The 13452-nt window shown below is 36.4% G+C and overlaps 1 protein-coding gene across 1 annotated transcript in view; it reads left to right on the forward strand.

Moving 5' to 3' along the window:
- LOC135200115 (regulating synaptic membrane exocytosis protein 2-like) overlaps window positions 1-13452 on the forward strand; it is a 259188-nt gene that overhangs the window by 193609 nt on the left and 52127 nt on the right. Inside the window, 2 exon segments of the mRNA XM_064228455.1 lie at window positions 2236-2365; window positions 7756-7782. Coding sequence (XP_064084525.1) covers window positions 2236-2365; window positions 7756-7782 — 157 coding nt within the window.

The following is a 13452-nucleotide window of genomic DNA, read 5'->3' on the forward strand; positions in this document are numbered from 1 at the left end:
TCTGGTTGAAATTTAAAGATTCAATCCGCAATCATTTTTTGAAGCTGCAGTATGACATTTTTCATCTTTGTCTTACTGTAAGAGCACTTTTGACTGGCATCAGAAATCGAGCAACCCAATGCATCCTCCAAGACCAGCTGCTGGTTCCCCCCCCCCCCCCCCTCAAATCCACAACACTCCCCCACTGAGTTCTCTTGATGATTTCACTGTAGCACCTGGTGATGATGGAAATTAAAAAACACACTCACACACATATATTATTATATCCTCTGTCGTCCCCAACCTTATCCTGAGAAAAAGAAAACCACTACATCCTAAGGACCACTTGAGCCTTACTCTTTTCCTTCGTCCTCCTCACTTCTCCAGAGACTCCCTGTGTGATCCTTCTCCTACAACGCAGGATCTGCCTTTCTTCCCAGTTTTACTTTATTCTTATTGTTTTGACTTCTTCGTTATCATTGATATCATTATTATTATATTATTACTGTTGTTGTTGGTTCTGTTGCTATTTCTGCTGATGTGTTTGTTATTGTTTGGTATATGTCGTCAATGTTGCTGTTCTTATTCCCTTCGTCTTCCTCTTATTCTTATTAACGCTGTCTGATTATTTTATGTTGTAGTTTGACTATTCATTATTGTTATGATCATTATTTTCCTTGTTCGTATAATTATTATTATTATTATTATTATTATTATTATTATTATTATTATTATTATTAGTTATTATTATTATTATTATTATTATTATTATTATTATTATTATTATTATTATTTTCAGTGTTTTTATCAGTAATATTTTGATTATGATTATTATTATTATTATTATTTCCCCCCCTCCGTGGTGTCACCGGCATCATTGCATTTCTTGTACTCTATTCTGCCGAGCAGTCATACAAAGAGATCGTCTTTTTAATATTCACTATTTGAAGTAAGTCGACTGGGTCCATCATCTGGTAAATGCAGCCTCTCTCTCTCTCTCTCTCTCTCTCTCTCTCTCTCTCTCTCTCTCTCTCTCTCTTGGTTTTTTTGGGTGTTTTTACTACTGTAATAAAAGATGTTTCAGGTTTGTGTGTATAGAAGGCGCTGAATGTTTCAGTGAGTAAGATTAATCCAAGGCCACATCCTTTCAGAGGACTATGAAAAGGATCACGAGTCATTATTTCTTAAGCTTTCAAGGGTGACAGGCAAAGTTAGTGATACCATTTATGTAGTATTATCAATGTGGTGATAGAGGTCATGGGTTTGGGTCAGTGGCAAAAATTTGTTGGGGAAATCGTGGAGAAGTGATTAATTATCACCTAAAATGACCATGTCAATCATACTGGATGTCGGTGTGTCTGGGGGCTTTTTCTTACAGTAAATGCTTTCTTGGTTGGTGGGAGGAAATAAAAGCGAGTCTAATATTTGTTACTAGGAAGGTTTTGTTCTAATTCTTCATTGTCTTTCACGGGACTGCCAGCTGTTTGTATAATATAAGTTTTCTTTTAAATCTCCACGGTCATCCTGTCTTATTCAAACTTGTGTCTGAGTGGACATAGTTGCAAATTGAACAGAATAACATTGTATTTCACCTAGTCTTCTCTTTTAGCCTTTTGTGGAGATCCTTGTTTTGATAACTGAAATCAATTTAGCATGTACATGTGTATGTTGCCTACTTGTAATCATTAAGACTGGATCCAATGAAACTGATGCAGTATATGCAACCCAAGAGAGGATTCACTGGAACTGGTTCCCGTTTGCACAGTGACACTGGCTTTCAGTACCTTAGGCTCTTATCTGTTTATTCTCTCAAATTCAGTCGAGACCAGAGAATCTAAGGTCAGTGAAATCCTCATAAGGCTACGAGTGAATTTCTTTCAGATTTGTTGCTATGGAATTGAGATTCTCATTCATGTCCTAAAATGACTTCTTTGTATAAGTATGCCCTACCTAGTAAGTGTTTGCCAAGAACTAGTAACATCTGTGTAGCCTCAGTCAATTGAACACCTGAAAACTTCATTTTAACAGACGAGGACTTTCATGAACTGTGTTGGACTGAGACGACTATTCCTTTCCTGAGAACAAATCAATATTATTCTTTAAAAGTCTTCTCTTCTTGTTAACCACTGACCTTCCCATCAGCTATAGTTTATCTGAGCGTGTCCATTATGTGACGCCCCCCCCCCCCACCACCCCCACACCTGGTTTAATGTCCATTTAACCTCCAACTGCTATTGTGGCTTTCTGAATCCCCAGGCGGTACGGGGTGCCCCAAAGAATGCCCCCTAGAAGTGCCACAACCACTCCCACCGGGTCCCCAAAGAAGAGGCAGCTTCCTCAGATCCCAGCCTCCTTGCAGCAATCTTCCAGGGACAAGGTCACTCAGGTAGGAACTTTGATCTCATTTTTTGTACTTTGTCTAGATTTATTCTTGAATTCTTTCAAACTGTCTCTTCCCACTGCCAAGAGGTCTGTTCCAAAGTCATGTCTATACTATAGTGTGCTATAGCTGTAAGGAAAGCTCTGCCTTGGTAAGGGTATTAGAAAAAGCATATGTAACTCATTCATGTCACCTGGCAATGGCCTCATTTAGTGTTGGTCAGTATCTACTTATGTTGTCTTTGTGTTAGACATTTGACTGTATTCAGCCCTTTATGTATCATTCCAGATATGAATCGTTTGTCACATCAGCAGGTTTTATATCCATGTACAACCAGGCAGCAAGAATTCTCTCACTTTCCTTTGCCGTAGATTTACCCTCACTTTTATTCATTGCTTTAGTTCTCCTTTAAGCATTGTAAACCACATCGATGCAAACCTTTGCCCATTATATATTAATAAAACCGTACCATTACTGCATTCCTATTTTCCAGTACAGTATTTTCAGTATTTTAGTTGTTCTCTTCCATACACTTAAGTATGTGAGTACGAAGTGTCTTAAAGGCCTCAAACCCTTGATATAACTCTTCCACAACACAGACAACAACGAACTTTAATATTATATTTTTGGTTCCTGTTCTTCTCCTTTTTGTTGCAACAAGACTTTGACGCTAAAAATCAATCCAACTCATTTCCCTGAAACAAGAAACGAGGAAGTTCCCACTATGACTTTTGTTTTGATAAAGAAACAGTCTCTGGGAGTTATCTAAGCCCAAATGCAGTCTCTGTGAGCCCACTTATGGGATTTAAGAGAACTTTGAAGCTGTTCATTATTTCATTTCAGATATTTTATTGATAGCTAATTATTGACTGATTATGGTAATCTTTAATCAAGTTATAAATTCTTCAAGTTCATCAGAAAAAAAAGAATCACTTTTTAAACCCTTTTCGAGCAAGTTTATATTCAACCTCTGTATATATTATAAGTATATACTATAATATCTATATAGCGTAAAATGTATATATATATAATAGATTATATAATATATATATAAACATATATTATGTATTATAAGACTTAAATATAGATTATTATATTAATATATATAGATATATATATATATATAGAAACCGAGTTTCACATAAACAAAAGATTGGAGAGGCTCATTCGCCCCAGTTGACTACTCCTGAAGCTTGTGTCTTTGGAATGGAGCCAGGAGACATAATGAAGGCTATACTAGATTCACATCAACCGTGCATTTGACGTCTAGGCCAGTCTCTTACGACGCTTCTGATTGGCTGTTGATAAGCCAATCAGAGGGCTGGAAACTCTGTCTCTCGAGAGAGTTCACATTGGCAGGATGTATGTTCCATCTCTCCTAAAAGTCGTATCCCTCAGGAGAGGTGGAACATAAAACCCTGCCTATGTGAACTCTCTCGAAAGACTGAGAGTTTCCAGCCCTGTGATTGGCTTATCAACAGCCAATCAATAGCGTCGTAAGGGACTGGCCTAGACGTCAAATGCACGGTTGATGTGAATCTACTACAGTAACTATGGCTGTCAACCGCATCACCTGAGCTGAACTAGAGAGCGATCTTGTGACTCGATTACTTCAGTTGGCAACCACAGTAATTATATTATGAACGACTTGGCAGCTGTAGCTGATAACTATACAATGAATTATTGACTCGGTTACTTCTGCTGGTAATTTATGAATGAGTTGGTGATTCAGTTACTTGTACTAGTATTGAGGAAAGGATTGAGTGACTCAGATACTTCAGCAGGTAACTTGAGAAAGAATTAGTGGCTCACTCTCAAACATTCAAGCTAATAATTCTGCAAAGGACCCGGGACTCATTTACTGATATTGGTAATTATAAAAGCATCTTTTGCCCTAATTATTCAAGCTGATAATTATGCAGTGGAGTGCTGACTCAGTTATATAAGCTCAAGACTATAAGATTGACTGGTAGTTATAACGACACCTAATAGTTATAGAACCGAACAGATTTCATGTAATAGAATTATTAATAGACTGGAGACTCAATTTACAAAAAGCTGAAATCTGTGAAGTACATTGGAGTATTTATTTGGGTCTTTTACTCTTTTTTGACAAAAACAGAATCAAGAATCTGATGCATAGTGTGATAACTATTGAAAAAAATATATAAAATGGCTAAAGGATTACAAATGATTATTACTTGATCAGGTGACTGGATTCGGCATCGTGAAACAAATGTTTAAGTTAGCTTCTGATAGAAAAGTAGCCCTTGAATCGATTAGGGAAAATAGTTTTAACTGAAAGAACCAATGACTCAGTTACGTGTGCTGCCAATTCTAGAGAGGTCAGTGACAGTTAGCCAGCAGCTTTGGAAAACGTGCACCTGGGACTTTGGCTAATAACTTTAGGACGGAATGATGTCTGTTACCTAATCTTGTAACGTTGCTTGCAACTATAGATATATAGGAGACGACCATTCCATATGTTGGAAGCCATTAAGTGGCCACCGATTTTGAATATTGATTAGGGGACTGGCTATACACGAAGTATTACAAGCGGTTTTTTTTTTTTTTTTTTTTTTTTTTTAGTGAAGTGTAGGTGTTAATATTTTAGTTTGGAAGTCCTTTCTTCTACGAAGAGAAGATGAGAAATGAGCCTAATAACGCTTTGAAAATTGTCGACTATAAATACTCTTAGAATATGTCACTAATGGAGGGATTTAAAATCCCGTGGCAGTGTATACATATGTATACTTATGTATATGCAATATATATATATATATATATATATATATTATATATATAATATAATATATATATATATATATATATATAATATATTATATATAATATATATATATATTATATAAAAATAGTATTCTTAGTAATATTCTTTTACGTAAAGAAGATGAAAATGACGCCTAATAATGCTTTAAAAATTGTCGACCTATAAATACGATTAGAACCTGTCCCCAATGGAGAGATTTAAAATCCCGTGGCCGTGTGTGTATACACTGCCACGGGATTTTAAATCCTTCCATTGGTCTCAGGTTCTAATGGTATTTACCTGTCGATTTTTTTCAAAGCGTTGTTAGGCTTCATTTTCATCTCCTTTACGTAGAAGAATATACTATATATATATATGAATAACTTGATCACGAAGTATATAAAACGTGATGCTATGTATAAATAAAGGTAAATGAACTGCGCAGTGCAGTCTTTTCACGTGGGTTAGGAAATGACTTCTTTTGGAGGCTCTTTCTTTTAAAAGGGGAAACAAGAATCATGAGATAATACAAAATCTTTATCTATAATAAATGGTCTTAGAGTGACGAGAGGAAATTATTTATTTCGGCATTTACGAGAGAGAGAGAGAGAGAGAGAGAGAGAGAGAGAGAGAGAGAGAGGAAAAAAAGCCAATCTTACGGTTAACGTAGTGTGATTCCTTCAAAGTGCATGGCGAATGAGCGGTTATTTAGCCCGGTGATTGAATTACTTCACCGTCATGAGCAGGAAAATTGTTGATCAGTGAACGCAGTCATTGTCGTTAGAATGAAAGTCGGTGGATTGTTTGACTTAAACGCTCTCATCAATGGACGTCATTAGTTTCGACGAAGTACATTAATTGCGCCAGGCTGCAGCGGAGTTCAGAAGTATGACGAACACTCATTTGACCATCAAATTCCCTTCATTTATTCACTATGACCGACCTTTTAAGTCAATGAGCTTACCACTCATCTCTAATGATTTGGTTATAGTTACGACTAGCGCAGGTGAAACAGCTTTGTCTTAGTTTTAGTTAGGAAAGTGCCGAGTTATCTCGTTGGTCCAAATAATTATCGTTGGAGAGACAGTCATCAATTCACCAATGAAGATGATAGAAACAAATCAACTCCAGCCTTAACTACAACGAGGAAAATGCCTGGAAATTTTTCTTATATGAAGGGAGAATAGCAGACAGGTTAATGGAGTCTTATTTATACCGAGAGCAATAAAAATAACAGGTGGTTGTGTTTACTCTAACCGGAAGGAAGCATAATAACAGACAAGTAGTATGGCAAAGAAAATAACAGACAGACTAACCCTGTCGTACTTAAATTAACTCAGTCCCACTTGTAAGGAAGCAAATAACAGATAAACTAACTTAGTCTCTGCTTTATAGGAAGAAACAGAGGACAAATTAATTCAATCATACTTGTAAGAGGAAACATAGCAAACAAATAAGCTCAGTTCAACTACAGCAAGAACAGATGAGGTTGCAGCCTTACTTTTGCATAGAAAATGACAGTCAGTTGGGTTAAATCTCGCGTTAAAAAAATGAAGGTAACAGCCAGATTAACACAGTCTAACTAATATTAAGAAAGAAAACGGACAATTAATTCAAGGTATACATAGAGAAAGACAATTGTAAAAAAAGTGGATGAAGTCAGACTTATAGCTATGAATATTGGGGATTAATCCAGTCCTTTAAAAACGAAGAGGTTTATTACCCGTCACTCAGTTCAGTTACAGGTACGAAGTGTAGTGGGCAGAGTCGGTTTTACCCATACACAGTTACTGACCTAATCAAGAATAATCCTTAAGTCTGTAAAATTCAGAATGTTAATTTACAAGTTACACTCTACTGACTTCAAATCCAAATGATCATAAAATGACGTCAGTCTGTTTTCTCAGTCTCAGATAATCCACCAAGTGAGATATCCCTTTCTTTTTTTTTTCTTTTTTCATTCTTGTAAATCATTCCGCATAAAGCTGTGCTTTCATAATTAAGATTTACAACTTTTTCGTTTCCACTTATTTCCAGCTCGTCTCTGGTTATCGTCTCTACCTACCACAATTTTATATATATATATATATATATATATATATATATATATATATATATTATATATATATATATATATATATATATATATATATATATATATATATATATTATATATATATATATATATATATGTTGGTTTACAGCAGTTTTCATTTTGATTCAAGTTAAAAATCTTTACTTTTGATTTTAAGTGTTTCTTTTGTTTTTTTTACAGACCTTTAAGCTTTTCCACAAACATACAGCCCCTTCGCTCTACATAGGTTTTTTTTTTATCTTTTTTTATATTTTTTATCCAGAGGAAAATAAGAATGAGTTGCTTTTAAGATTTTCAGAATAACGCCAATTCTTGCTGGCTAGGTAGAATCTGTGAATAATTCTCTCTTAGAGTTGATTTTTCCCACACGCTTTAATATCTCTCTCTCTCTCTCTCTCTCTCTCTCTCTCTCTCTCTCTCTCTCTCTCTCTCTCTCTCCTATATATATGAAATGCCCATTATTTTTAAAGATTTTTTTGTAAAGATCCCTGTCTCCCTTCACGTTTGTTGTTGACTTTAATTGTTCTTTGACAGCATCCCTACGCGGACAGATCATCTCAGGTAATAGACAAAAAATAGATCTATAGAATGAAGCGGACATAGATGCACAAATGCTTACTTACACACACACACACACACATACATTTGTATGTATGTACAGGGTTTTACTTACATTCGAACTTTTACACAAGATTATCAGTACTAGACATTCATGTAATTATAAATGCATGCATATATAAGCCACGTTTATTACAGCAGATATGCAAATTATATATAAGTATATACATATATACAAGCATGTATATGCATATATGCAAGAAACATAGCTTTTAAATGCGCGCATTTATCAATACACGAATCTCCGCACTGAAACTCTTGTGTAAATGTTCGAATATGAGTAAAACCTTGTAACATATATAATCATGTCATTACACATGAACATTTATTTTAGTATTCATGAGATCACGTGGCAAGGTTCTTCAAATTTCCTTGGATTAATATCAGATTAAAAGCTGAGAATATCATTTGCCCAGACAATGTTCTTTCTGTCCACGGTAATGTCCTGATTTTCTCCCTTAACGATTTTGCAAACATTGTGATCATATGTTGACATTCGGAAATTACCTTTATGGATTTGATTACCGGATTCCCAGTCACTCTTATTGGAATAACTACATTGAGGGAGCGGTTCAAAGAGTGACATGACCAACGAGTGAAACCTCAGATAGAAATTTCGAAGGAATGACAACTGTCCAGCCAGTATTTAACCTCATGTTGACAATTCAGTGGTTCTAGTTTTTCAAATGAAATCATAATCATTTGATCATTGCCATAATTTTTGGTTACTTTGTCACTTCGTCGTTTGTCACTCCAATAAAATGTCACTCCTTCGATACAGACCCTGATATTGATTATGACAGCATAATCAGTCATAAGGAAAAAAACAAAAAAAACCGAGTCTTGCGTCGTTGACACCACCAAACACCCTGATGAGGGAAACTTGACCAGAATCACAAGTGTCATTGAGAGTGACGCAAAACACCGACAAAGACAGGAGCAGGCACACTGTCGACGGCCACTTCACAAGGACAGAAACAAAAACAAATACCTCAACAAAAACAAAAGAAAAATAGCTGTAGAGTGCGAATGGAATGCCGCTTCTAATTGTATTCAAATAGATATAGTCCTGTCGCTACCTAGAATTAGAAAGAATGATGTACTAGTTCATAACTATACCTTTTTATAGAAATAATTATTCTCTAATGCACAACTTTGTCTGTCTATCTATATGTACATGAGTTTTTTTATATATTTATATATGTATCTATCTATCTATCTACATATGTACATATATAGTACATACATACACACACACACATACACACACACACACACACACATATATATATATATATACATATATATATGTATATGTATATGTATATGTATATATATATATATATATATATATATATATATATAATACATATACATATCATATACATATTATATGTATATGTGATATATATATATATATATATATATATATATTATATATATATATATATATATATATATATATATATAAGTCATTTCACATTACCGTGATTCATATACATACATCGAGCTACAATGTCCTTGAATATCTAATTCGCTCTACCTCGGAATTAATATATTTTCATATATGCTTAACCGAAGGGGAATTTTTTCACGATAATAGATTTGCCTGGTCCCGGGCGCGAACCCAAGAAGACATTCAAATCCAGGAACGGGTAGGTAAAAGCTTCACTGACGTTCCTGGATTTGAATGTCTTCTTGGGTTCGCGCCCGGGACCAGGCAAATCTATTATCGTGAAAAAAAAAATTCCCCTTCGGTTAAGCATATATGAAAATATATTAATTCCGAGGTAGAGCGAATAAGATATTAAAGGACATTGTAGCTCGATACATATATATATATATATATATATATATATATATATATATATATAGTATATATATATATAGATATATATATGTTTGGCCACAGTAAATTTCCGATGAATGTAAATGCATTTAATTGCATCTACTCTTTTAAGACAACACGTCCCGTATCTCGTTTCATCTTCAGTGGTAGAACCTTTTATAGAAAAGGCGAAAATTATTGCTATGTTTTTCTAGATTCCACTCAATTCCGACAGCTGTTTCAGCCATTGACCCATGGCTGTCATGAAGGGCTACACTAGATGTATGGTAAAATCAATTGGAAGATTAGAAATAGGGTGTAAAAAAGTAATTTTTGATAGAGAAAATATCACATATCGAGGAGGCGATTCTTCAAGAAATGTCACAAGACTGGGTCGCTGTCTATATATACCAATGGCTTGTAATGGCATTTCCCTCTGCTGGAGGGGAGATCGTAGTCTGAAGAAACTTGGTCACTCCAAGAAGGCTGATTGAGTATGATACTCGGTGCCTTAGTAACCATTCCCCGTACTGGGGGAGAGTGCAGTCACGCACCTCATGCGGTGCACTGTAAGTATTACTTAAGCATCTTCGCAGCGGGCCTTCGGCCCCAAGCTGTAACCCCTTTCGTTCCTTTTACTCTACCTCCTTTCCTATCGTCTTCCTTCCAACCCTCTTCTAACAATTGTTTCTTAGTGCAACTGCGAGGTTTTCCTCTAATTACACATTTCAAACCTGTCTACTCTCAATTTCCCTTTCAGCGCTGAATGGCCTCACAGGTCCCAGTGCTTGGTCTTTGGCCTAAATTCAATATTTATTTAAGATTTAGTAACGGTTAGTAATATTTTAACATCAAAGCGAACAACTTCAGTATCTGTCGTATAGTCATTTAGAGACGGTGTTCCGTCTTGCACTTCTGCAAAATATTGGTGTGCGGACCTGTTATTGTGGTTTTTGCGCGGAATCAGAGGAATTTATTTCTGGTGATAAAAATTCATTTCTCGGTATAATGTGGTTCGAATCCCACAATAAGCTGTAGGTCCCTTTGCTGGGTGACCAATTGGTTTACAGCCACGTACAAATATCCAACCCTTCGGGCCAGCCCTAGGAGAGCTGTTCATCAGCTCAGTGGTCTGGTAAAACTAAGATATATAAGATATACTTAACCGCTTCTGCAAAACTACTATGTTCGCCCCTCCAACTGAAGAAAATGGCGTTGCAAGCCATCAGAGGTCTCTGGATCGGAACGATTTAGTCTTGTGAAGCTTCCAGGAGAAGGACCTTAATCTGTGAAAATTCTCTAGGTCCCGCTGATTTGATCGTGTGAAGCTTCCTGGAAAATCAAGATCCTTCCTGGAAAATCAAGATGCTACCTAGAAAATCAAGATCCTTCCTGGAAAATCAAGATGCTTCCTGGAAAATCGAGATGCTTCTTGGAAAATCGAGATGCTTCATAGAAAATCAAGTTGCTTCATAGAAAATCAAGATCCTTCCTGGAAAAATCGAGATGCTTCCTGGAAAATCAAGGTGTTTCCTAGAAAATCAAGATGCTTCCTGGAAAATCAAGAGGCTTCCTGGAAAATAAAGATACTTCCTAGAAAATCAAGATGTTTTCCCTCGCCGGCAAAATCTGAGATGCCTCCTGGAATATTTAAAATCAAAGATGCGTTCCTAGAAAAATCACAAGAAATGCTTCCGGTGAAGAGAATCAACCGATGCTTCCTGGAAAATCGAGAAATGCTTTACTTTCTAGAAAATAAGAATTCGGCTTCCTGGAAAATCAAAAGAGGCCTTCCCTGGAAAATCAACGATACTATATTCCTAAGATAAAATCAAAGATGTATTTCCTGGAAATAATCGAGATGCCCTCCTGCCGGCAAAATCAAGATGCTTCCTAGCAAAATTTCAAGATGCTTCCTAGAGAATCAAGATGTCTTCCCTGGGGCTCCTGAAAATCCGAGTATAGCTTTCCTCAGAAAAAATCGACGAATGCTATTCTTCCTGGAAATTGTGCAAGATGCTTCCTGGAAATCAAAGAATCAAGATTTTCCTGGGAAAATTCGAATGATGCTTCCCTAGAAAGTAAATTGAGAATGCTTCCTGAGGAAAATCAAGCAATACTTTCCTGGAAAATCAAGATGGCTTCGCCTGGAAAAATCGAGATGCCTTGCCTGGTAAATGCAAGGATGTTTCACCTGGAAAAAATCAAGAAATTGCTTTCCTAGGAAAAGTACGAAGATGTTTCTAGCCTTGGAAAAATCAAAGATGCTTCCATGGAAAATCCAAACGATGTGATCATTTCCTTGGAATTAAAAGTCAAGTAGGCTATTTCGGCCTGGAAAATTCAAGATGCTTCCTGAGAGACCATTCAAGATGTTTATTTTCCCCTGTGAAAAGGGAGGAAAATCGCGCTTTCTCTCTGGGAAAAATCAAGAGGTTTTCCTGGAAAAATTTGATAGATGATTTCCTGAAAATCCAATGAATATTTCCTGGAAAATGGAGATGCTTCCTGAAATCCGAGATGCTTCCCTGGAAAATCAAGATGTTTCCTGGAAAAATCCAGATGCTTCCTAGAACGTCGAGATGCTGCCTGGAAAAATCAGATGCATTCCTGGAAATCAGATGTTTCCTGGAAAATCAAGAGGCTTCCTGGAAAATCAAGATGCTTCCTGAAAATCAAGATGTTTCCTGGAAAAGGGAGATGCTTCCTGGAAAATCAGAGGTTTCCTGGAAAATTGAGATGTTTCCTGAAAATCAAGATATTTCCTGGAAAATGGAGATGCTTCCTGGAAAATCAAGATGCTTCCTAGAAATCAAGATGTTTCCTGGAAAATGGAGATGCTTCCTGGAAAATCAAAAGATTTCCTGGAAAATGGAGATGCTTCCTAGAAAAGAAGATGCTTCCTAAAAATCAAGATGTTTTTCCTGGAAAAGGGAATGCTTCTGAAATCAAAAGAATTTCTGGAAAATGGAGATGCGTCCTAGAAAATCAATCTGCTTCCTAGAAAATCGAGATGTTTCCTGGAAAATCGAGATCCTTCCTGTGAAATCAAGATGCTTCCTGGAAAATCATGATGCTTCCTAGAAAATCGAGATGCTTCCTAGAAAATCAAGATGCTTCCTGGAAAATCGAGATGCTTCCTGGAAAATCGAGATGCTTCCTAGAAAATCGAGATGCTTCCTGGAAAATCGGGATGCCTCCTGGAAAATCAAGATGCTTCCTAGAAAATCAAGATGCTTCCTAGAGAATCAAGATGCTTCCTGGAAAATCGAGATGCTTCTTGGAAAATCAAGATGCTTCCTGGAAAATCAAGATGTTTCGTGGAAAATCGAGATGCTTCCTAGAAAATCGAGATGCTTCCTGGAAAATCAAGATGCTTCCTGGAAAATCAAGATGCTTCCTGGAAAATCGAGATGCTTCCTGGAAAATCAAGATGCTTCCTGGAAAATCAAGATGCTTCCTGGAAAATCGAGATGCTTCCTGGAAAATCGAGATGCTTCCTAGAAAATCAAGATGCTTCCTGGAAAATCGAGATGCTTCCTAGAAAATCGAGATGCTTCCTGGAAAATCGGGATGCCTCCTGGAAAATCAAGATGCTTCCTAGAAAATCAAGATGCTTCCTAGAGAATCAAGATGCTTCCTGGAAAATCGAGATGTTTCCTGGAAAATCAAGATGTTTCGTGGAAAATCGAGATGCTTCCTAGAAAATCGAGATGCTTCCTGGAAAATCAAGATGCTTCCTGGAAAATCAAGATGCTTCCTGGAAAATCGAGATGCTTCCTGGA

This window comes from Macrobrachium nipponense, chromosome 26 (assembly GCF_015104395.2).
Source record: "Macrobrachium nipponense isolate FS-2020 chromosome 26, ASM1510439v2, whole genome shotgun sequence".
Classification (NCBI taxonomy): Eukaryota; Metazoa; Arthropoda; class Malacostraca; order Decapoda; family Palaemonidae; genus Macrobrachium; species Macrobrachium nipponense.